Here is a 25,000-nt window from a genome sequence, read left to right as displayed (position 1 = left end):
CAGCCTCTGATTCGTCCTGCAAAAATGTTTCTTCAGAAGCAATGTTGTCAGGAACATTTGGTCTTGTATACCAGACCACTTTCGGTCTGTCTCCAACTTTCCACCCATGTCCATCGGGTCCAAATGTCACAGGTTTTAAATTCCCCGCATTTTTCCACATGTATGCCGCAAAGTTTGTTCTTAGCAATTTTTTGCTAAAATACTTGGTTGAACGGTGGCAGACAGCATGGATCTGAAGCCTTGATTCTTTTCTAGTGGATCTTTTGCTTTTTTTGGGGGGAGGGGTTGCATACTACAGCTTCTTAAAAAGATGAAGTCTGGCATCATTGACCTTCATTAAGTTACCAACTCCATATACAGCACACACATATTCCTCAACTGTTGCAGAAACATCTGTGTCTATAAAATCTCAATCTCCAAGTTTGCTAATGGCTGCAATAAACCTATCATTACCTTTCATGATTGCAAAGGGTTTCCACTTAACTTTTCTCATGAATGAAGCCGTATTATCACACCCAGAGCCGTGTATACAGATAGTTTGGCCATGCTCGAGTCAGACAAGCAGCAGTGATTGGTCGGTTTGGGTCACGTGACGTTATGGCCACGTCTTTCCTCCCAAGCAGAGCCTGACTTGCTACCGGCGGTGGCACGCGTGATTGATTAAACTAAATGTTTGTATTCTTATCACCTTTGAGTGACATTCTTTTTGTTTAAAGATGGTTTGTTGTGCAGCACTAGGTTATGCTGTATGGCCTGGACAGGGTAAAATATTGCACAGATTTCCCAGAAACCTAGAAAGACGAAGACAGTGGGAAATCAAGGTAGACGTGAGAACTGGAAAGCTCATGATAGATCCTACATCTGCTCGATAAGACTTTCTTAATTACATTTTTGCAAATTTTGTGTGATGATGCTATTGACTGAATTATTACCAAAATATTATCTAGCATTGCAACAACGCAAATAATTGACGTCGCTGGTAATGAGAATTATCTTTCAATATATCAAGTAAATTGATGTGGAGAGCAGCCATATTTATGTTAGGTGGCGATACGTCCGGATGAAAATTTCTATCTGCATGCAAGATGTATTGATGAATGTTATTTTTGGAAGCATATTGTTGCCATCAAAACGTACAACAAACATACCGTTCATCTTTAGGACCATTTTGAAGAGGATCAGTACGAATCTGGAAGAGCTGATGGTCTGAAGCGTCTGAAGGGAAATGCTGTTCCTACAAAATTTGTGTATAAAACCTCAAATCCTAAGGAACGAAAGCCTCCCGAAAAAGAACTCTATCATGTGCAGAACCCATAGATGCACGTGCAAACGAATATATATATATATATATATATATATATATATATATATATATATATATATATATATATATATATATATATATATACATATATATACATATACAGGTATATATACTGCAATATGATGAACACTGTTATGCAAAACCAGTGGAAGCTCTTGTTCAAAATGGGTCAGAATATTTTCATGCAAAGGGTACGCCTTGCGAACGATTGCTCTTCTTTTGTTTTTATAGTTTGCGACGAAGCTATTTTATATATACTAGCGTTCGACTCTCCGACCGGCCAATGAAGAATTAGAGGAATTTATTTCTGGTGATAGAAATTCATTTCTCGTCGTAATGTGGTTCGGATTCCACAATAAGCTGTAGGTCCCGTTGCTAGGTAACCAGTTGGTTCTTAGCCACGTAAAATAAATTAATCCATCCGGCCAGCCCTAGGAGAGCTGTTAATCAGCTCAGTGGTCTAGTTAAACTAAGATATACTTAACTTACTTTATATATATATATATATATATATATATATATATATATATATATATATATATATATATATATATATATATATATATATATATATGTATATGTATAATACTGTATGTGTGCACACACACACACACACACACATTCTATGTATGTATTATTGTGATCAGGAAATAAGTTGCAAGTATAACAGTTCCTAATTTCAGCTATAAAATACAAGTTTCGGAATGATAACATGATACACAACAACACACTTCAAACTTTTTTTTATATTTCAGAGATTGCCGAAATGATAACATACACGTGTAACAAATCACAACAAGCAGTTTTTTCCTTACATTGCATATAACCTAGAAAAATATTCAGCATGCACATGCAAGAAAACCCTACAAAAACATTTGTTCTTCTTATTAGATAACGGTATGGTGGATATAACTTCTGATGACGATGACGTTACGGTTGATAGCGATAATGTTAATCAAAAGGATGAAGATACCATTTCTGTTAATAATGATGTTACAAATCTTGTTTTCGAGTTACGTGAAGCGGCACTGTTAAGAACAATATCACTTCTTCCAAGGAAAGTTAAAAATGAGCGAAATGAGAAGGTTAACGCTTTGATGCAGGTCAAATTCTTGAAAGGAAAAGTAACAAAAGTCTTTAACGAAAACCAGCTTGATAGTCTCAGTCGTGGCACTTCTCGGAGAATGAAATGGTCTAATGAAACGATTAAGAAGGCACATCAGCTTAGGTTTGCCTGTGGGTCAACAGGGTATAATCTACTTGTGCAACAACAGCAACCTTGACTATCTCCTTGGTCACTTAGAAGAAGACTTTAATTTATTCACTTGCAACCAGGCATACTGGGAGAGGTGTTTTTATTTCTACAAGTAAAGGTGTCTGTTAAGAAACCAGAAGAGTGATTGTTGTTTAACTCTTGACGAAATGTGTATTCAACCTGGTCTCCAGTATGAGCGATCGTCAAGCTGTTTAAAGGGCGATGTGACACTACCTGGACACAGTGGCGTTGCAACTCATGCGCTTGTATTCATGCTTAGTGGAATAACCACTAGATGGAAACAAATAGTAGCATACTATTTTACAGGGAATAGTGTTCAGGAGGAAACTCTTAAACCTGTAGTTCTAGAGATATTACAGAGGGCGAAAGACGTCGGGCTGTTACATCCGACATGGGGAGTGCCAATAGGGCTCTTATGAGCTTTGGTATTATTTGTGTACGTGACTGCAAAATAGTAAATAAGATTCCTCATCCATGTACCAAAGATGAATTCCTGTATTTTATGCACGATGTACCCTATATTGTGACGAACTTGTGGGCCTCCTTTGTGAGTGGCAATGTGATTCATCAAAGTGAAAATACAGCAAAAAAAAAAAAAAAAAATCCAACTTCCATCTAAAGAGGTAACAGGTGAGCACGTCAAGAAATTAATAGCTTTTCAGGAAAAGAGAGCTCTAAAGCTTACTCCAAAACTCGCATGTCGGCCCAACTCATGTTGAAAAAATGAAAGTGTCAGGAGCTTTGACATTATTTAGCCATTCTGTTTATTCAGCACTCCATTACTTAGTTGACAGTGAAGGGTATGATAAAAACTTATTAACAACAGCATGGTTTATACAAATGATAAACAAGTGGTTTGATATCATGTCGAGTAGGCATCCAGTAATGGCATTAAGTAAAAACAAATGAATTTTATGAGCAAGCTATATCTCATCTTGAGGAGGTAATCTGTATGTTCAACGAAATCAGCATTGGGGTGAAAGGACATCGGAAACCATTTCAGACTGGAGTTATATTGTCAACTACAACAGTTTTAGCTTTGCAAAGGGATTACCTCAGCAAAGGTCATAAATTCCTTCTTAATTCTAGATTCACCCAAGACTGCCTGGAGAACTTATTCAGTTCCATTAGGTTAAAAAATCCAGTACCACCAGCTTCAATATTTAGGCAAGCTATAAAACTTATATCTGTTGCCCAGTTTCTCAAATGTTCAAATGAAAGCAGCTACGGTAGACGACCGAGAATTTCTCGCAGATTTTCTTGATAATCCAAATATCACGGGAAGTAATGAGCAAGAAGACTTCATCAAGCAGTTGTCAACGGTCAAGGTCATTGATTCTGCAGAGACAAGCAATTTACATTATATTGCTGTATATTGTATAAAAAAGTGAAAAAATCCAACATTCAGTGTTCGTCATGTCTGTCAGCTTTGCAGACAAAACAGTCAGCAGTAAAATATTCTATGCAGAAACTAAGCTAATTAAAGGAACATAAAGCAAACTGCATAGTGCGTATTTATAGGAATTGAAAACAAATTTGCAAGTAAGAACAATCTATGAGAAAGCTTGGTGAATTCAACTGATGCTCATACACAGACTATAATTTTTCCTTCATGTCATGATATCAGAAATAAAATACTAAAATTTATCTTTTCCTTGTGACTGCATATTTATACAAAAAAAGCAAGAAAATATATGGAAGGCAAAGATGCGTGCAACGAAAGAAAAAAGTGACTTACGAAGCAAAAGCATGATGATGAGGACTGTTGTACAGAAATATAAGTGTGTGTGTGTGTTTGTGTATATATATATTATATATATATATATATATATATATATATATATATATATATATATATATATATATATATATATATATATATATATATATATATATATATATATATATATATATATATATATATATATATATATATATATAAATTTGTCACCCAAGGACTTCATTATTTCTGGTTTACAATGCCTGATTGTTCAGTTTGTTATAATATATAACCTTTAAAGATTATTAAATATCGTGTTTTTTAATGAACACTTAAAGATGTGAGCGGAGAGCGGCATGAGCGAGTACAACTGCTGAACACGGCCAGGGAGGCAAGATGCGGCCTTGTGGGTAGTTGGCCAAACTCTCTCTATACACGGCTCTGATCACACCCAGTCAGTGCATGAAAGCTAGGCAGGGCATCACATACGGGCCTGGTGAGTTTAGTGTCTAGATCTGTAATATTTATCATTAATCTTATATTCTTTGAGTTAACCCATGCATCCATCAAAATGTTTGCACTAGTGTATCTGGCATGGTGAACCAGCAGTACAAAGGCACTAGTGTATCTGGCATGGTAAACCAGCAGTACAAAGGCATAGTTCCTCGCTGGTTGAACGGGTTCCGTTCTCAGCTACCACTCTATTGGTCGCGAGTTCGAATCTCCGACCGGCCAGTGAAGAACAAGAGGAACTTGTTTCTGGTGATAGAAATTAATTTCTCGCTGTAATGTGGTTCGGATTCCACAATAAGCTGTAGGTCCCGTTGCTAGGTAACCAATTGGTTCTTAGCCATGTAAAAATAAATCTAATCCTTCCGGCCAGCCCTAGGAGAGCTGTTAATCAGCTCAGTGGTCTGGTTAAACTAAGATATACTTACTTAAAGTACAAAGGCATCAGCATTACTGTGGACAATGACTGGATTTCATTCATGATAGCCTTCAGCAATAAAGTTTGCAAGGAAAATAAAATGTGTATCTGCCTCGTAATGCCCACTTGGTAACTCATAGATCTCAGTCCTACTCACAATGCCATTATCCTCTGAGTAGAGGTAGCATTCATGCTCTACCCGAAAGTACAGCTGATGCCCTTTTAGAGTAGGTGCATATTAATGAGACCCATTCATCTCTTAAAATCATCAAAATCTCCCTGTTAAATTTTGTTCAGTGCAAAGTAGTGTTAAGTTCTTGTAGTCGTTTCTGTGAAGGCCTGTGATCCTATGTGAAATCCTAGGCTGTCCACGAAAATCTTGCTCACTATCTTAATGGTTGGGCCATCAGAATAAGTATCACACATAAGATGAACAAGCTTTGCATTGCTGCATGCTTATTAGAGGATGGTCATTGCCATAGCTCCAAAGCACGAAGGAAGAACATAACGTCAATGATGTACACATCGGACTTATCAGCTGTGTCATTTGCTGTTCCCATTCTTTCTAACTTGTCTTGTTTATGTCACCAGTGATGTGGTACAATGATAATGGGACTGGAGTGAGTGGCACTGAGCAAGGTCAACCTTTTGTGTTACTGCTAGGTACAGTAGCCTTCCAAATATATCTCTGGTGCATTTTGCCTCGCCGACCTATTTGTCTTTTGTAGTGAACTTTATTTTAAGTGCCTTTTGGGTAAAATTTTTCACTTTCCTGCACTTCATTGCCCTTTCAAAGCGTTCAGAATTATCTTCACAATCATTTACAAATTCATGATGTCATGCAGAACCTTTGTCTTTTAGAGGAAGTAGACCATCCGTACTGTCAGACACAGTCTTCCCAATGTTTAGGTAATATAGAGCATCATCACGTAGTGCGTTCTCTAGCTGACTAATAACCTTAGTTGAAAAAGAGAGCTGGGGAAGAATCTCTGGACCACCTGAAGAATCCAAAATATAACCTAGTGCAGTAAAGTATGCCATTGAAATGTGAAATTACTAAAACAAATAAAGGTGTTATCAAATTCTGTGACTCTTGGGCTTTCATCAGAAATGCTGGTTTTTCAGTTGCAAGCTCATATGTAACAATGGCATACTTCTCTCTACATTCAGAAGCAGCAGTTTGAGACCACAGAAGGGCAATATTTTTTCATGTCGCCAATCTGTGTATGAGATCCCTAATGGCAATATATAATCCATATTAAATTCATCGTAATTTCTATTTCCAGGTTGGAAGATGTATACATTGTGAGCACTTCATTATCTAAGTTTAGACATGGATGTTTTGTATGGCACTGTGTGCCTCTGTGATGTTTCGAACTATCTTCTTCTTCTATATCTCTGGTCTCATCAGTTGGCATGTTTTGAAAGCAGATGCCAATAGTGTCATGGAGAGTGCCTGTCCCAGATAAAGTTTCTGGCATTTTATTATAATTATTATCATCATACATCATCATCATCATAATAATAATAATAATAATAATAATAATAATAATAATAATAATAATAATAATAATAATAATAATAATAATAATATGCATTTGACTAGTGTAGTCTACGGGATAGAATCTATGCAGTTTATATATGATGTATATTGTTCATCATTTCCATAGGAAATGATGAACAATATACATCATATATATAACTGTGTCGTGTTACGGTGGACAATAGTGACCCTCCCTGTATGGGTGCTAGGGGTAACAAATTTTGCCAAAAAGCTGCCTAAAAGTCTCATTTCTGTAATCAATGATTTTTAAAAGGTATTTGGTACTATCTTGGTAAAATGAGGGGAAATGTCTCCGTAGTCCAAATTTTAGAGTATATCACGACACTGCTGACCTTTTGACCTCTGTTATCGACATATTGTATTTAATTGAATGAAAGATTATATCTAAGAAATCGGTTTGTCCATGTAAATATTTTGATGTATAGATGTCCACTTTAAACTAAAAATGGGAGAAAATATAACACTTTTCTTTTCCGGGGCCTAATATTTTGTAGTAACTTGGGAAGTTCCATTATGATAAAAAATGGTTTATAAAATCCAGACCCACCAAATTCAAAATGTAAGAGTTCCTGATTTGATCATCCCTTTCAAGAAATACCTATTAGACATCTGGTCATTGCCGGGAAATAAATCGTAGTGGGCTCTTGGACTAATACTATACCGATGCTCTCGCATTTTAAATGCGATATATATATATATATATATATATATATATATATATATATATATATATATATATATATATATATATATATATATATGTATATATATGTGTATATATATGTGTGTGTGTGTGTGTATGTATATATGTGTGTGTTTCTGTGTCTGTGTGTAAATATTATATATAGTGGAAGTACAAAATTTCCTGTGTACAAAGAAACCCTCATATGTCTACCACTTTCACCAGTTCACTGCACAAGTTCATCATTTTCGGATTATGCCGAGTTTCCATTGCTTAAAGGACGTTGACCAACTACAATTAGAATTCATTATTCGTTTTTGCTGCCGGAAATAGGAATACATTCAGACTCCCGGCTCGATTTGTACCTCAGCCTATTATTCATTCTGAATAATATACTTTACATATTCATTGCTTTTATGGCTGCTGGCTCCCTCCCTTGTGGGTAATAGTTGGAAAGATATAATTTTATAGCTCCCACAGCCGGTCTTTCGCTGAAGAAAGAATCTCTATCTCTCTCTTTGTCTGTCTCTCATTTGTCTATTTGAATGAATTACAATATATGTGACCGACATTTCGGAAGTTTCCCCACAGAATTCATATTTCCGTTATTATTTATGATTTGGCATGTGTTCATATCTGTGTGTATGAGAGACAGGCACGCAGACAGAGCCCATCCAACATCTGCATAATCAATTTTGATGTGACGCAGTTTGGTTTAGGATGCAAATGACTTCTTTTGCAAAGTGAAGTTTACATCTTCTCTGTCTCGTTTTTGATTTTCGTTTTACTTCCAGCAATATTCCATTTCAAGTGCTTGCTCTGTTGTTCTCTTCGTTTCAAGATTGACTGAGCGCAATTCACACGTATCTGTGTAAGAGTCAATGGTATTTTTTTTCTTTGTATACGTCAGTTTACGCATGAGAAAAACAAATAATTCCTCGAACGTTTTCTGCACGTAGGTTTTCCGTGGTTAAATTCTTTGCCATCTGTACCATCTTAGTGATTGTTTTTTTCAAGCCCTTCTAAAATTCCAACCGAAAAAGAAAAAATATTTATCGATGTATCTTAGGGTGTAGTTAAAGCGGAATTTTAACAAAGCCAAAACCGCATTTTTCCATTTTTTCTGCAACAACTTTTCAACCAATTCTGCTGTCATCACTGAGTCACTTTCCAATTTCTGTATTGTTTACCATTGCTGAAATCAAACATCAAACACGAATTGTCACCTTCACCGAAAAGAATTTACCTTGTTCATAACACTAGTTTCTAAAAGTTTCTTTTTAAAAGCAGCCAGAAATGAAATATTCAGAATGAGAAAATACGACGGTGAATATTTTCTCATATTAAAAAATTCAGAAAATATTTCGAGGTAGATTTAGGGGAGAAAAAGAGTCGAAAGTTTTCTTTTTCCTTGTCTTTTTTGCTGACTCTTATGATTTCGTGTTTGCTGTAAGAGTTTTCCGAGACCAAAATAAATATTTTCTTTTTTTAGCTCTTCTTTTATAAAACATTTCAGTCTGCTCAGAATTTTTATATTAACCAGTGAACATTGAATAGATTAGTGACACAATTTGCAGATGAGTTGAAACATTCATACTGGGAGCATATTTCATTTGCGAGCAGTAGTGTTCACAGCGATGGTTTTCTTTTCTCTGATAAAGATGATTATAATTTAGAGCATAACTGCAGCATTTTTTTGTTTGATAATAATTATAATGTGGAGCATAACTGCTATTTATCCTGTTCGGTAATCTTCAACAAGATTTATCGTCAGTAGTACCTGAGCCTCTTGATAAAGTGCGTTCTGCTTGCGCTCTAGATCGTATGTCGAGATGTTCCAGTGTACCAGAGCCCACTTCCAGGTTTCTCGTTCCCTTCCGAGGAAATCCGTGCAAAAGTTATCTTGTCAGTGGCACGGGTCACATTTTCCAGACAAGTTTACGGGAACAGCAATGTCATCTTAAGTCACTGTTCCCATGAGTTTATTCAAAGCTTTTATTTCCTAGCACCTAATTATCTAGTGCTTTGGGTCGGTACTGCTTTGATATATTTATATATATACTGTATATATATATATATATATATATATATATATATATATATATATATATATATATATATATATATATATATATATATATATATATATATATATATACATACATACATACATACATACATACATACATACATACATACATACACATACATACATACATACACACCATTTCCGCCCTCATTCTACTTTCTTTATAAGTTGATCATTTTTTCCACAAACAGACTGTTTATTCAAGCACCATGGCTCATTCTGTTTTTATTACGGATGATAACAATAATAATAATGCTACTTTAGACTTCTTTTGACTCAAGAAATCTTAGGATATACATTTTCTGACGCCTACGTGTCTTCGGCTAAAAAGTTCAGAAGACATTTTGTATATTCTAGACAAAATAAATAAATATTGCTATACCTGGGAAATTTAGGTCGATGAATTTTACAGTGGCCTGCTACCGGATGATTAATCATCCGCTAGCAGGCCCTGTCGGGTGAATATGTTAGTAGATTCAAGGAACATATCAAAGGAATATGTTACTAAATCAAAGCAGAATGAAAGCCTTAGAACAAACACTGAATTTATTTAAACTTTTTGTGTTTAAACTAGAAACTTGGAAATTATCAGTTTTTGTTTTATGGTAACTTTTCATCAGCCGAGTCAATCGGCGTGATCTTTATCTGTGACCAAACGAGACAAAAAAATTCTCGTGAATATTGTTATGGGTAATGCTTGATTCATCTTTTATTTGTCCAAATGATTGGCCATAGTGATGTTGAGGTTTTAGGCAAAGTCATCTCTAAAGACAAAACGAGAATGTTTTCAGTAGAATAAGAGAAATCATTTTAGTATGCAAACAGTTCCCCCATGGTCCTCTTACTAATTATTTTACCCAACTTTCTGGATAAGCCGTAAAATTTCTTTTCACAAATGAAAATTTCGTGAGTTTGGGCGGAGATTATTTGATCATGTTTCTCCGGCCTTTGACTTATTTATAAAATAGTTTGTTGGATACATTTATGATCGGACACTTAAAACGTCCATCGCACAAACTGTGGAGCATGGTTGAGAATAGTTTCTGCTGGCACCAGGGGATTTCGAAGACCTAGACCTACTTTGATGAGAACTATGAATAGATACCTTGGAGATTAGTGGAGACTTGTGGAAGATAAAGCACAGGGAAGAAATGAGTGGTGGAATTCCACTGAGGCCCTTTACGGCACTCGGCGTTATAGACGATGATGATTATAAAGCATAGATTGTGAGTGCGAGCAAGTGCAGTCCGTGCCTGTAAGGCAGGGATAATCATTTGAAATTTGATGGTAATCTTAATTTTCCCGTTTATGAAAGGAATATGCAATGTTAGATTTTAATAATAGAACCGATACAAGGAGCTCACATGAGAGAGAGTTTTTTAAATTGTATAGTTAGAATCCTAATTTATTTATTTATTAAATGGAAGGGTTTGTTGTTTTGTACGTAGACCTATATTATTACCACCGAAGAGAGAGAGAGAGAGAGAGAGCAAGGAATCATAAAAAGAGAGGTTAGATAGAGAGATAGCTTTTGTATAAAGTTTGAATCATTGTCTACATATGTCTAATTGTAAACGGTTTGTTGTCATTGGCTAATAAATGTGAAATAACATTAGCTAACAGAAAGTGCAGAGAGAGAGAGAGAGAGAGAGAGAGAGAGAGAGAGAGAGAGAGAGAGAGAGAGAGAGAGAGAGAGCGGTACATGGATCTTCCTAAAGAAGACACGGACAGAGTAACTCCCAGAGAGATTAAAAGAAAGAGAAAGAAAAATGGGAAATGATTAGTTTTCCAAATGGTGGTTGTCAACAATTGGGTTACCGATTTAATGATCTAGCATATGGCAGTTACTGAACTAACCCCACTGACATTCAGGTTCCTTTATCCTCCTAATCGTAACGCCGTGACCAAACAAAAAATAAATAAATAAATAAATAAACTTAGATATTTATTTTAGACTACTCACGAAAATATTGAATATTATGTTTTCGTAATTATTTTTAGCTTAAAGTATACGAAAATGAAAAGGGCGCAAATTCAAAGGAACTTTTGAAACCAAATTTGATGCCTCCGTCTTTTGACACTTCCCTTAATACAGAGATCGTTTCAAAATTTTTCGAACATTTTCTTCAAACGAGAGTTTTTCTTTCCATTATTTTTTTTTTCAGAAAACATTCTTCGCGTGCTTGGCGGTGTTGTTCTTTCTGAAACAAATATTTTCTTTGAATTTTACGAAATAACAATTCCTTTTTAGGTGATTGAGTCTTCCGAAAATATCTTAAAAAAATTTTTTTTGCCAACCTTAGTTATATTATGTAGGACTCTTATTTCTAAAACTCAGTATATATATTTTAGAGGTCATAAGATGAAACCTTAATCTTTACTAGTAGGGAACAAAAGTATTAGTCTTATTTAATGACAATTTTGTGCACCATTTTCGTCTTCTGTCAACTGTCATATTTCATGTTTTGCGTCACGTCTCACCTTGATAAGAATATTCTGTATATTCTTTGAGAAATTATGTATATCCTAATAGGCAGTCAGTTAACGCATAATGAACCATAATGTGTGATGAACCATTTACATACTCGACTGACTTCAGGATGTCTTTGAATCTCATTGCAGTTATAATAGACATCAAGGTTAGTTTGTCAGAGGCAATTCCATATATATATATATATATATATATATATATATATATATATATATATATATATATATATATATATATATATATATATATATATATATGTGTATGTGTGTGTGTGTGTGTGTGTGTGTGTGTGTGTACAGTGTGTGAGTAATTTTTACAAATAGCTCAGTGCTCTTTTATTTGAACTAGTAAAGCAAGTATTCAGATTCGAGCTAAGCGTTCGTTTTCGAATGGTTAACAACCGAGTTTTTGCCTGAACGGTCATATATGCAAATGGTCCTCTTTCATCAATGATCACATTAATTGGCCAAGAAAATATCTCCCTTAGAGTCAAATTTTATCAACGTTTTTCTTTAGGTTCCATAGGCATGAAGAAATTTCCGTCCTATTACTTTCTTTTAGTGTTGATAAACCAAGTTGATAGAGGTGACATGAGTTCTCTATACAGATCCAGATTCCTGAACCTGTTGCCAGATCACCTTGCATAACACCCTTCTTAGAATACGGATTTGTTTACTTGATAAATCTCTCACTGTTCATCAAAACAGTGGTCTTAACATTTTTGATTATTTAATTCTTACTTCTTGTTTGTGGACGTCAGTCGAATAATATGAAAATATTATTATTATTATTATTATTTTGAAGATACACAGTGCATATAAATTTATCTTATCGTAAGGGAAGGGGTTATTAATCGATTAATAATACGGTGACATTGCTTTATAAACAGTACATGGCGCCATGGCCTTGCGTAAGTAAAGCCGCGCTCCATTTTATGACGCTGGTGGAGGACCCTACCAAATATTTAGCCGTGCGGCACTCGCTGTCATTCATTTTGCAAGTGGTGCCATATACTTCGAGCGCTTACATCGTTTATCGTAAATAAATAAGCCATCCATTGGACTTAACGGCGCATCTAACGATAGATACGATGCAGTTATCATCTTCTTCCTTTTTCTTTTCCCTGCGTTACTTTACTTGATGCATATTTTCTTCTTGTCTTTCTGGTTCCTTGCCTCTCCTTCTTGCGAATTTTCATCTCCCTTTTCATACTTCTATTTTTCGCCAGCATCTTTTTTCTTTCTCTTTATAGCCTTGTTCATATTATGCTCCTACTTTATTGTCTCTTTTTTCTCTTTCTCTTCTTTTTCTTGCTATTCTTGTCATTCATCGTCATCCTGCTCTCTCTCTCTCTCTCTCTCTCTCTCTCTCTCTCTCTCTCTCTCTCTCTCTCTCTCTCTCTCTCGTGATTACTCTTAAAGCCCTCTTCCTTCATCTTCCTACACATCGTCTTTCTTCTCTTTCTGTTCCTTTGGGACATCGTCTTCTTTATATGGGTTTTTTCCTATTTTTTCCTGTTCCTTCTAATCTGCTCATCTCCTCATCCCTATTATTACATCAGTGAATGTTTTAGTTATCATCAATGGCACATTTACTGAGGAAACGTTTTGATCCTCGGCCAGAGCAGTGCCTTCTCTGATGGTTTGTAGAGGGCAGATGAAGATGTTCTGAGATGAAAACTTTAAACAGGTATCCATCCATTCAGTAAAATTTCAAATAGGTTTCTGAAGTTTTTCCTCTGTAATACTCTAACCAATTTTTTCTCCTCGAAAGGAGGAACAAGGACCTACTCCGTCATCCTCCGCGGACGTTTGCACCAGTTTTCCAACAAGACGAAAGAAGCAAGAGGAAAAATAGCTCATTCACCTGCCAATTAATCTTACATTGTTTGTGAAATGTTAAATAATATTTACAAATAATTTTAGTCAGAAGTACTGGTAAACGAGCTTAGTAATGGCCATTGAGAAGTATTCTGAACTCAAAGAACAAACGATGATTTCGGTGGACGTTTGCCATAATTCGAAATGCCTTGGCGTTATTTTAAATGCTATTCAATTTTCAACTTAAGAGAGACCGACCGTAGCCAGAGTAAGGAACTGTTTCAGAGGGTAAGTTAGGTTTGGTTTTGATCTGTGAGTTAGGGAGATTAGATTCGTCCAGATTAGTAGTCACATCGGAGGTCAGACGTGATATTTTGTAAAGATATACTGTTAATCAGATTAATGCTAGAGACATTAATGGAAATTCGACTAACCTTGATGGTTTTTTCTTGGCTACGTAGCGTCAATTGATTATTCTCTGTATCATTGACTTTCATAAAGTGGAGTTGTCTGCCCTTCCTCCATGTTCTCTGAATTATTCAACAAATCCATTTTTAAGGAGTTGATTTGGAAATTTTATCAACATTTTATTTATCAGTGTACGTTAATATTACTTTTTCAGTGTCACTGTTAGGATATAATCTTTTTCTTTTCATGCCGGGTATTTTTCTCTTTATTGCACTTCCTTCTTATTTGTCACTTCCCGGTTTTTCATTCACCCTCGTGGCTAGGAGAATTCCTCCAACTCGAGCGGGAACCTTGCATTCAGAGCATGTCTCCCTGACCACGCCGCACGAATAGCGACGATGACCTGAAGTTTACTTTTGCTTTTCTTGCTCGAAATGAATTGGCTCCCAGTGCAAGATATTGCCCTTGCTTTCGTCCATAACTCTCTCTCTCTCTCTCTCTCTCTCTCTCTCTCTCTCTCTCTCTCTCCAACCAACGATCGAACTTAAAAAACATACAATTGGGTAGGTCTGGTTACTTTATTTTGGGATAACTCGTAATATATAGATAAATCTAATAAACATTCTCTTTGAAATATCATATATAAGGACGAATATCTATCACTACGCAGTTAAGGATTTAAATTTTTTAAAGTAATGAAACTATCTTATATTCAATAGTTTAGAATGATTACGAGGAATAAAAAAGATTTGTAGTCCAGGTCAAGATCCACTGATGACGTAGATACGTCCACTGCTGGGAAGCTGGTCTTTAGATTCATGCATTTTAGGGTTGTTCTTTAAGCGCTTCTACTTAAATTTTCTCATTAAAAGTTATGAAGTCACCTTAAACCTTGTATAGTATAACCCAGTGGTTCTCAACCAGGGGGGAATTTCAGGGTTTCGGGGTACGGGGGGGAGGGTGGATTGTTCACTGTTCAATCGGTATTAAATGTATAAAACTACACCATAAAATTAATCTATGTATGTAAAGGTTGTGTACTAATATGGAAGAAAAGAAGGATTTTTAGTATTATGTGCACATTATTTGGAATGCACCTTTTGAGGCAGGCAATTTTGGAAGGGGGCCGGGTTGTGATGACATTCGGACATGGTGAAAGGGTGCATGGGCCAAAAAGTTTGAGAACCACTGGCTATGACCCCTCATTCAGTCCTCAGCCATTCTCCCCTCATTTCCTCAGGCTTCGTAGTTCGTCTTCTTCATCATGCTATTACGTTACCCACCGTATTGTCGTCTCTGGCTTCATTGTGTCCCACTGCCATCTGCAAAAGACTTCTGGTGGAAGATTCTGCACACTAATTTTCGAGATGATTTTACGAGCTTGGTGCTGTCATTCATACCATCATTTTGTTCGTTATATAAGGAATACAAAAGATGGCTGGAAAAGGGCTTTAAATGGATTCGATGTTCCGCATACTTTTGTTTCTTTTCATCTTTGTTGTTCTTAATTACAAAGAAATGTTAGGTCCCACCACTCTTCATTCACCTAATACTTTATTGATGAGGGGTAATTATTTTAATTAATGAGTATAATTTCTAAATTATATTACAGGGATCAATGTTGTAGAAGCAGAAGCACTTATTAGAGTATTAAGATTGTGTTTTATTTTTTCCTTACAGGTAAGATGATGTGATAGACGACATTTACTTGATCATTGACCCCTAATGGTAAAGTATTATTTCTCCTCTCTTAATTTGGCACTTTCTCTACTTATTCTTTTTTTTTTTTTGTCATACTGAGTATAATTATATATAAGACCCCTGTAAACCACGATAATGTTTTAAAGATTTTGCGGCTCAAAATTTCATGTGAGATCATTTCAAAGAGTCTTAAAGTGCGCGGGTAAGGCTAAAATTGCTTCAAAATATCCAACTGCATCTCATAATATCAGATTACTAAATCTGCGAAAGAACAGAACACATGAATTTTCTATGGAAGGAAATTTGAACTGGAAATACGGTATCAGTCCTTCCACTTTACCTTCCCTCGGGTTGTCATAACGCAGAAGAGTTTCATCAAAAACGCTTGAATGAAGTATTCACTGTTGGGACTCTCTCTCTCTCTCTCTCTCTCTCTCTCTCTCTCTCTCTCTCTCTCTCTGAGAAAGAAAAGAAAGTAGGCTTTTGTCAGTCGATTAATGGACAGATTTATGAAGGAAATAGAATGTTCTTATTATATCCTGTACGTTAATCTCTTAACGGATACAAAATTTTTCTAATTAAAGCTGAGAGAACTGAAGGAAATCATTAAGGAAAAAATAACTGCGACGGTACACAACTTATCAATGGTATTTTTATTTAAATAAGCGTAACCGTGAATAATATTCATCTCTTGCTAAATGGTCGAGAAATTCAATGATTACTTTTAAGTTCGCAATATATAAGTAAGATTTTATTACTTCCCGTCACTTTCATCTAGCGACGACGTGATTATGAAGTAATCCAAGAGTTTAGACAATGTACAGCGGAAAAAAAAAGAAGGGCGACTTGGCCAAGTCATCCTGTAGCCAGAAATCTTAAGTATCGAATATATATATATATATATATATATATATATATATATATATATATATATATATATATATATATATATATATATATATATATATATATATATATATATATATATATATATATATATAATGTCCATTCACTAATCAACCGTTACTGTAAGGTGCAGATCTACAGGAGAACAACGGTAGTCACAGTAGTGATCATTTCTTAACTACTGAACGAAGGATGATACTCAAGGCTTGAAAATTTCCACAGATTTAACATCAACACACACACACACACACACACACACACACACACACACACACACACACACACACACACACACACACACACACACACACACATATATATATATATATATATATATATATATATATATATATATATATATATATATATATATATATATATATATATATATATATATATACAGACATATTGAGCTACAAAAAGTCGTTTAATATCCAATTCGCGCTACTTCGGGAATATCACCGAAGGGGAATTATAAGTAGTAAATATTTTTTATGCACCTAAGTGACTCGAACACTCAACAGTACGAACCAGCGACTTCCAGTCGACGTTCAAAATCATTCGCCAAACCATTATGACTTATAATTCTCCTCCGGTGTTATTCTCGAAGTAGCGCGAATTGGATGTTGAACGAAATATTTAGCTTATTGTTTGTGTGTCTATCTGCGTGTGTATATATATCTATATGTGTGTGTATAAAATGTCACGGTGATGTAATAAAAAATCATATAATCTAATACACGACAACATTGTACATTTTACATTAACAAATTACATTTAAAAAAAAACGTATTTCATCATTTGTTATATTGTCTCCAAAATTATTTGGAACCCGTAACCTAATTCCTGAGTATCATTTCCGAAAACTAAAATCGATTACATCGAAAAGTAGATTACAGCATTACTTCCCGCAGAGTATATTTGAACAAGCCCTTCTGCCTTCAGTATAATTTTAAATGAAATGTTCATATTCAGTATCATTAAAGAGAACCAATCTGAACCAGTTTCCTTCATTCAATGTGCTGCCAACCAACATATTTCAACCATCCGCGCTTTGGCCTCATTATAATTTCGCCCAATAAATAAGAGCAGGCTGTCGCTTCTTAGTGTCATTTCTTACCGTAAGTATGAAGAAGCCTCTCTTCCATTATTATAATTTCATCCAATGAATACTAACTAGCCGCTTCACCCGTGATGTGAATCCATCCCTTCAGGCTGAAAAAGCCGCTATGCGACTAGATAATTTCAGCCGATAAAAATGGGTCAGCACTTTTGCCTCCCCATTATGTACTAGCTGCTAGGTAATTAGTATATCTTATTCTGTGAATGTGAACCAATCCATCTGTCCTGTAAAAAGGTCCCAGCTGCCATGCCCTAGATTTAATGACAACGAATCGAGCACTCAAATACAATTCCACTGGGTCCTGTTCTTTTTCTTTCAAGCAATGCCATCACATCGTTCACACTTTATGAGGCATTGCCTCCTGCCATTTCATTATTTTCAGGCATTTCCTCTGCCCACAATGTTGTTAATGTTCGCGAATAACTCATGTTGTTTGTCTGTTACAATATATCGATGTAATTTATCAAATGAGAATAAATCGACATTGGGTTTTTTGTTACCAAATCTGTAATGAAGAGTGAGTTTTAACGTAAGTCTGCATCCACTCAACCAGTACTGTTTTTTTGGGGGGCTCGTGGTGCATTAGTTGCTGTTATCCAATGTAATTTTCGGTAGTAACTCATGCTTTTTGTCAATCGCTATTAAATGGCTTGGTTTCTTAAGTAAGAATAAATCCACTTTGCTCATTTTAACCAAATGTATTAGAAAAGTAGATTTTTAGCATGTTCCTGATAGCTTTATTTTTGTGTGCTATAATATTTTGTTTATTCCACCAACATTTAGGTTTAAAAACTGTTGTTATTTTTCATCATGTTGAATCGACGTTCCATTCCCTATGAACTGTATAAACAATGAATAATATTTTACAAAATTAGTGTCCTAAAAAGATTATATAACCTCCAGTGTTACTGTAAGTAACACACACGAATATTTTCTTTTGACAACAGTTTCATTACCAGTAAAGTTATCCGTTGCACGTGGTCAGTGTGCATGAAATATTCCGGCTGCAGTATCAACACTCTCAAACTTATTTCAGCTCCGTATCCCATCACTGGAAAATATTTAGAAGGCGTGCAGAAACTTTCGTTTCTTCCATTTCCAATAGCTGAGGGGAAACCGCCAATATTGTAAAACTCGAAAAAGCTAAGATAAGATACAAAATATTACGAATGAAGTTCCATAGCTTACGCGTGATTGTTATAAATCAGGGCTGACTTTCGCTGCGGAGGAAACGCCATTTTACAGTAGACCGCATGAAGGCTTTGTTGCACGGAAGGTTTCTCATATATATATATATATATATATATATATATATATATATATATATATATATATATATATATATATATATATATATATATATATATATATATATATACATACATACATACATACATATATATATATATATATATATATATATATATATATATATATATATATATATATATATGTGTGTATGTGTATATGTATGTGTGTGTACATGTGTTCGTGTGTATGCATGTGTTGCGTTTTGTCGTCAAAACTCTCCTCCAAGTAACAAGTTTCATTTGAGTCCTGGAGGAAGCTTGGCGTCATGCATTTTCGTTAGAAAGAGTCACACACCCCACGATCATGGATGCCATCACTTCCGAAACCCATATTGGCTTCTTGGTGCAATGTTTACTGGAAAAATTCTAGAAGATGTCAGGAAACATTCTTTCTACGCGACTTTCATGTAAATTACCAGCACGTATTCTAGACTCAACACGAATTCTTCTGTAAGGAACCCAGAGCGGTATCACTTTCGTTTTCATAAATGAATATTGAGCGAAAAAAGGTCAATATGACGAGCAGACCTGCTACGTCCAGTCAGAGACAAAAGCAGCCACCCAAGAGGTCGTCCATCGCCAAATCTTAGAAAGACATCGAGGAAATCATTCGTCACCGAAGAACTTCCGTTCATCCCACCTTGGAAATCCCGCAAGAGATCCTGTTTTACAGAGACGAGGAAAGTCTTTGCGTTCTTTTACATTTCCCTTTGTGGCTCACATAGAGCTGCTGGCTCCTCGGGCTTCTTTTGGACCCGCCGCCGCTCACGCCGCCAGGCTCCCTTAGTCTTATCTCGCGCGCTTCCTATTCATATTATGTAAAAGAAGTTATGGAATGCTCATATCTGTTTTTCCAAACTAGATGCAATGTGTTTTCCTTTTATTTCGAGAGGAATTTCCTATTTCTTCTGGGAAATATAATTAGACTACCAACCAGCGCTCAGATGTGTGGCAAAATGAACTGAATGAAAACTGGGTGGTTTAAATGTGAATGGGATTTTATATTCTTTATCGTGAGTTCCTGTACATGTTCATGTTCACCCACACCCATATACACATGCGAACCCATGTCGTCAGCCAAACAAGCTACATGTGAATAAAAATACTCCGTAGCGGCCACCCGTAACAGTAAAATTCCCTAAACATGGACAGAAGCAAGGAGACAGAACTAAGATGCAACTGTGAAATGACATAAATGTAAAGGGAAACATCACCCCAAGCAAGGTTACTCCCGTAGGGGTGTAGTGCCGTCAGTACACCTCTTGCGCTGCACTGTAGGCATTATTTAAGATTCTTTGCAGCATGCCTTCGGCCCTAGCTGCAACCCATTTCGTTTCTTTTACTGTACCTCCTTTCATATTCTCTTCCTTCCATCTTACTTTCCACCCTCTCCTAACAATTGATTCATAGTGCAACTGCGAGGTTTTCCTCCTGTTACACCTTTCAAACCTTTTACTGTCAATTTTCTTTTCAGCGTTGAATGACCTCATTGGTCCCAGTGCTTGGCCTTCGGCCTAAATTCTGTATTCAGTCCAATACGTACGAGTACGAAGCTGGTACAAAAATCAAAATGAGCAATACAACTTGTCATAAAGATATTCCTGAATCTTATCGCACACACTTCGCAGGCTGAAAACAAGAAAACGACTTACTGCTCGTCCAGTTCTGTGCTTCCTGAGATTATCTCGCATCTGCCAAAGATTCGTTCTTCACTTAAAGTGGATGACTCGTTCTCAACATGCTTGTGATATATACTAGATAAGTTTCCAACGTATTTTATGACATGTCTAAGTGTGGCATCGCCGTACCCTAATGGAAAAAATCCTGGGACAAAAATGAAAATAAACAGGCAAAACGAAGTAGTTAGACGTAACAAACACTCGGCCCAAATTGGAAATTGGCAAACGAAAAAACAGAGTCTCACGTACCAGATCAAAATCCCAAACAAAAGAGAAACAAATTGACAGAAGAAAACATTCCTACGTAAACAGAGCGAATAGAAGAAAACAAACACAGAACTCTGCCCTGACACGATAGGCACATAAACCCCAGCCCTAGGAGAGTCTGTTATCAGAACTGCAACACTGCAACTGAGGATCCGATTCTAATGCTATCTTTGGCCAGAGAGATCCTCCGCTGTCTGACTGTTTACGTAAGATATCACACACCGAATAACCTAATTGCAAACTTATGAATAACCTTGCCGTTGAGTGGTGCTGGACGGCAAACAACTGAGAGAGAGAGAGAGAGAGAGAGAGAGAGAGAGAGAGAGAGAGAGAGAGAGAGAGAGAGAGAGAGAGAGAGAGAGAGAGAGAGGACGATTTTATTCAAATATAGACAAATTAGGAGGGGTGATCTGGCATTAGTGTAAAGAGATATGTAAATAGATTGTATTATCGAAACAGAAGTTGTTACATAATTTAAGATGAAAAAAAAAAATCATGGGAAGGTGAAACAGATTTCATGACTGATAAATGAAACGGATAACTTGGCAATAACGATATAGTGAGCTACGAAAGAAATATTGTAGAATTAATGTTTCAAATAAATGCTAATAATTACAAATATATATATATATATATATATATATATATATATATATATATATATATATATATATATATATATATGTATATATATATATATATATATATATATATATATATATATATATATATATATATATATATATATATATATATATATATATATATATATATTTACTTACAAGCCTAGCCTGGGATGGTCTATTTAGCCCTAAACACAGTCTAATTCATTTGACTACTGGGCTAAACTCATAAAAAGAAGTAAGTTAGCAGTAAATTAAGTGGTTTTCAAAAGAAATGCAAGACTTCACTAATTCGGTTTTTATTACAAAGATCAGAAGGATATTGCAAAGGGAGCTCCTCACTAGCTCCTTGGCACTGATATTGTGTTAGTCACAAAACAAATAGTGCCAATATCAAAGACTTTATGACCTACTGTGAAATTTCTTAACTCTAGGATTAATTCTAATCTGAAATAAATCACAGTATGGTGGGACCTCTAAGGATAAGTAAATATACAGGAACTCTGCCACGTGGTCATATAAGTCGTCAGAGATTACTCATGAAGTATTCTTCCACGTTGGGAATTCAGGAATCGGCACCGTTGACGAACAGGTAGGCACACAGCATCAAAATGCATATTCTGTAAGATAAATTTACTGTCACTTTGATGCAAAGAAAACACTTTCACGTTCACGTAGGGAGAGCTGAAGGCTGAGAGGGAACAAAGTAAAATAGCAAATGGTATGAGATGCTTATGTTACTTGGAATGAAAACATTAACACTTCACTTATTTTCTCAGAACTCCAAGGGGCGGAAATATTAGAAAGAATGGAAATTATAGTGGAAGAATGGGCGTCGCAGCACTCTCCAAATCCAAATTTCCCGTTGGATGCGTTGTCTTGATGTGTAGGGCAAATTTTGTGCAGTAAGGCAAGGGGCTTTGGTGGGACTGTTACCACGACAAAGGTTGACTGGGCCAGAAAAGGAGAGGGTGGCTGGAGACCGATCCGGCAAAGACTATAATACTCTGTAACTGGCTGGTAACGAACTCCTCACATGACCCCTGGTCAGGACCTTATATAGTCTCAGCTCCCGCCTTCCAACCTGTCCCACATGCGGGCGTTTTGTCTGTTAACTCGCCGGTTCCCGTGTTTTGGTGGCATTCACAGGAGCGGTGCTGGAACAGGGAGATGAACAACAGTACTTAGGGGAAATTAAGGGCTGGCAAAGGTGGTATAATATGTTTAGAGAGGATGGGTGGAGTTTTTTCTTGAAGGCGGCCAGGATTTAGCTGATGCTAATGTCGGGTGATTTGATCGCTCCCTGTTCCTCAGTTCTGGGTGGTCGTGAAGTTGACTCACCTCCTGTACTTTACATGCATTATTCTTTAATGTTAATTTTAAATAAGTGATGCTATTCACAGTGCTATTGCAAATATATATATATATACATTATATATATATATATATATATATATATATATATATATATATATATATATATATATATATATATATATGCATTTAAATATATATGTAAGCTGTATATTTATATGGTCACTTTCCAGTAAATGGAGCAGACCTAGTTACATTTGCAAACTTTCATTCGCCCATAATATTACGAGTACCTTCGATACCTCCCATTTTGTACAAGTAGAAATATATTTTCTTTTTAGAATTTTTTTCCTCCCTCCTATATCGCAACACGGTTTTTTCTCGCGTTCAAAATGACCGACATATTTTTTGGGGAAATGGTTTCGATATTTTTTCCTAGAGCTATAGTGCATGATTATTAATGGAGTTGGTCCCTGAAAAATGGACAGTCGCTGGATACAATAATATATTTTCCTAAGTGACGGCCATTCATATTCTACTTGCTCTTCATCAGTTTGTCCGTTACTCGTAATGTAATTTACGTATGACGCTGAAAATTAAATAAAAAAATATATTTTTTTTATATGATAATGAAACTTAGACCATATATATGTAAATATTAATGAATTATAATATTAGATATATATATATATATATATATATATGAAGTTTTTATATCATGATATATATATATACAAATATATATATCGGAAATAATATATTTTCATATATATTTTTATATATATATATACCGTCCCGTGGGCTATATATGAAAATATATATATATGTCCACATATTCATATATATATATATATATATATATATATATATATATATATATATATATATATATATATATATATATATTATATATATATATTTATATTTATATTTATGTATGTGTATATATTTATATATACATATATATATATATATATATATATATATATATATATATATATATATATATATATATATATATATTATTGTGTGTTTATGCGTATGTATGTGGAGCAATGGAAATGAAGAGTTGAAAAGATTAGCGGTTCATCGAAGACATGGACGTCAAGGTTTGCAAAGGTAAAAAGCAGGATCAAAACTACAGCGCTGAGATGTCTGGTAGAAGTACTAGATGGAAATGCTTTTAATTAATCTGCATAAATTGTGTGAATGGGTGCAAGAGATAGTTGAGCTATTTATTTTTACGTCTGACTTTTCTTTGATAGTGTGTAGTGTTTAATGTACTGTGAGTTTTCTGCTCACGAGTTTCATCCGGGATGTATGTAGTTGAAAGAAAGAATTACATAAAATCAGGTATTCATGAATATTTAAAGCTGATTAAAGCTCATCGTATATAATAAAGCTATTCCATTCGTTGTGTTCTCTCTCTCTCTCTCTCTCTCTCTCTCTCTCTCTCTCTCTCTCTCTCTCTCATATATATATATATATATATATATATATATATATATATATATATATATATATATATATATATATATATATATATATATATATATATATACTATATATATATATATATATATATATACATATATATATGTATAACTATATGTGTGTATGAATTTATGTATATATGTATGTAAGAAAATGGTTTTTCGAATTTAATCAATTTGAAATATTTTATTTAACCTTACCAGTTAAATATTCAGATATATAGTTGAATTTTTAATACAGACTCCTTCCATTTTATCGTATTTATGGAGCCACACACCCAA

At 35.1% G+C, this 25,000-nt stretch overlaps 2 protein-coding genes across 11 annotated transcripts in view; both read left to right on the top strand.

Moving 5' to 3' along the window:
* LOC136845717 (glutamate receptor ionotropic, NMDA 2B-like) overlaps window positions 1-25,000 on the top strand; it is a 1,021,158-nt gene that overhangs the window by 334,972 nt on the left and 661,186 nt on the right. The gene's annotated exons all lie outside the window — the stretch shown is intronic.
* LOC136845484 (peroxynitrite isomerase THAP4-like) lies at window positions 717-2,640 on the top strand. The gene is given in 4 exon segments (XM_067115659.1): window positions 717-819; window positions 822-867; window positions 1,161-1,302; window positions 2,428-2,640. Coding segments are annotated over 4 exon segments (504 nt in total).

This window comes from Macrobrachium rosenbergii, chromosome 14 (assembly GCF_040412425.1).
Source record: "Macrobrachium rosenbergii isolate ZJJX-2024 chromosome 14, ASM4041242v1, whole genome shotgun sequence".
NCBI lineage: Eukaryota > Metazoa > Arthropoda > Malacostraca > Decapoda > Palaemonidae > Macrobrachium > Macrobrachium rosenbergii.
This window is presented reverse-complemented; position numbering and strand designations above follow the sequence as displayed.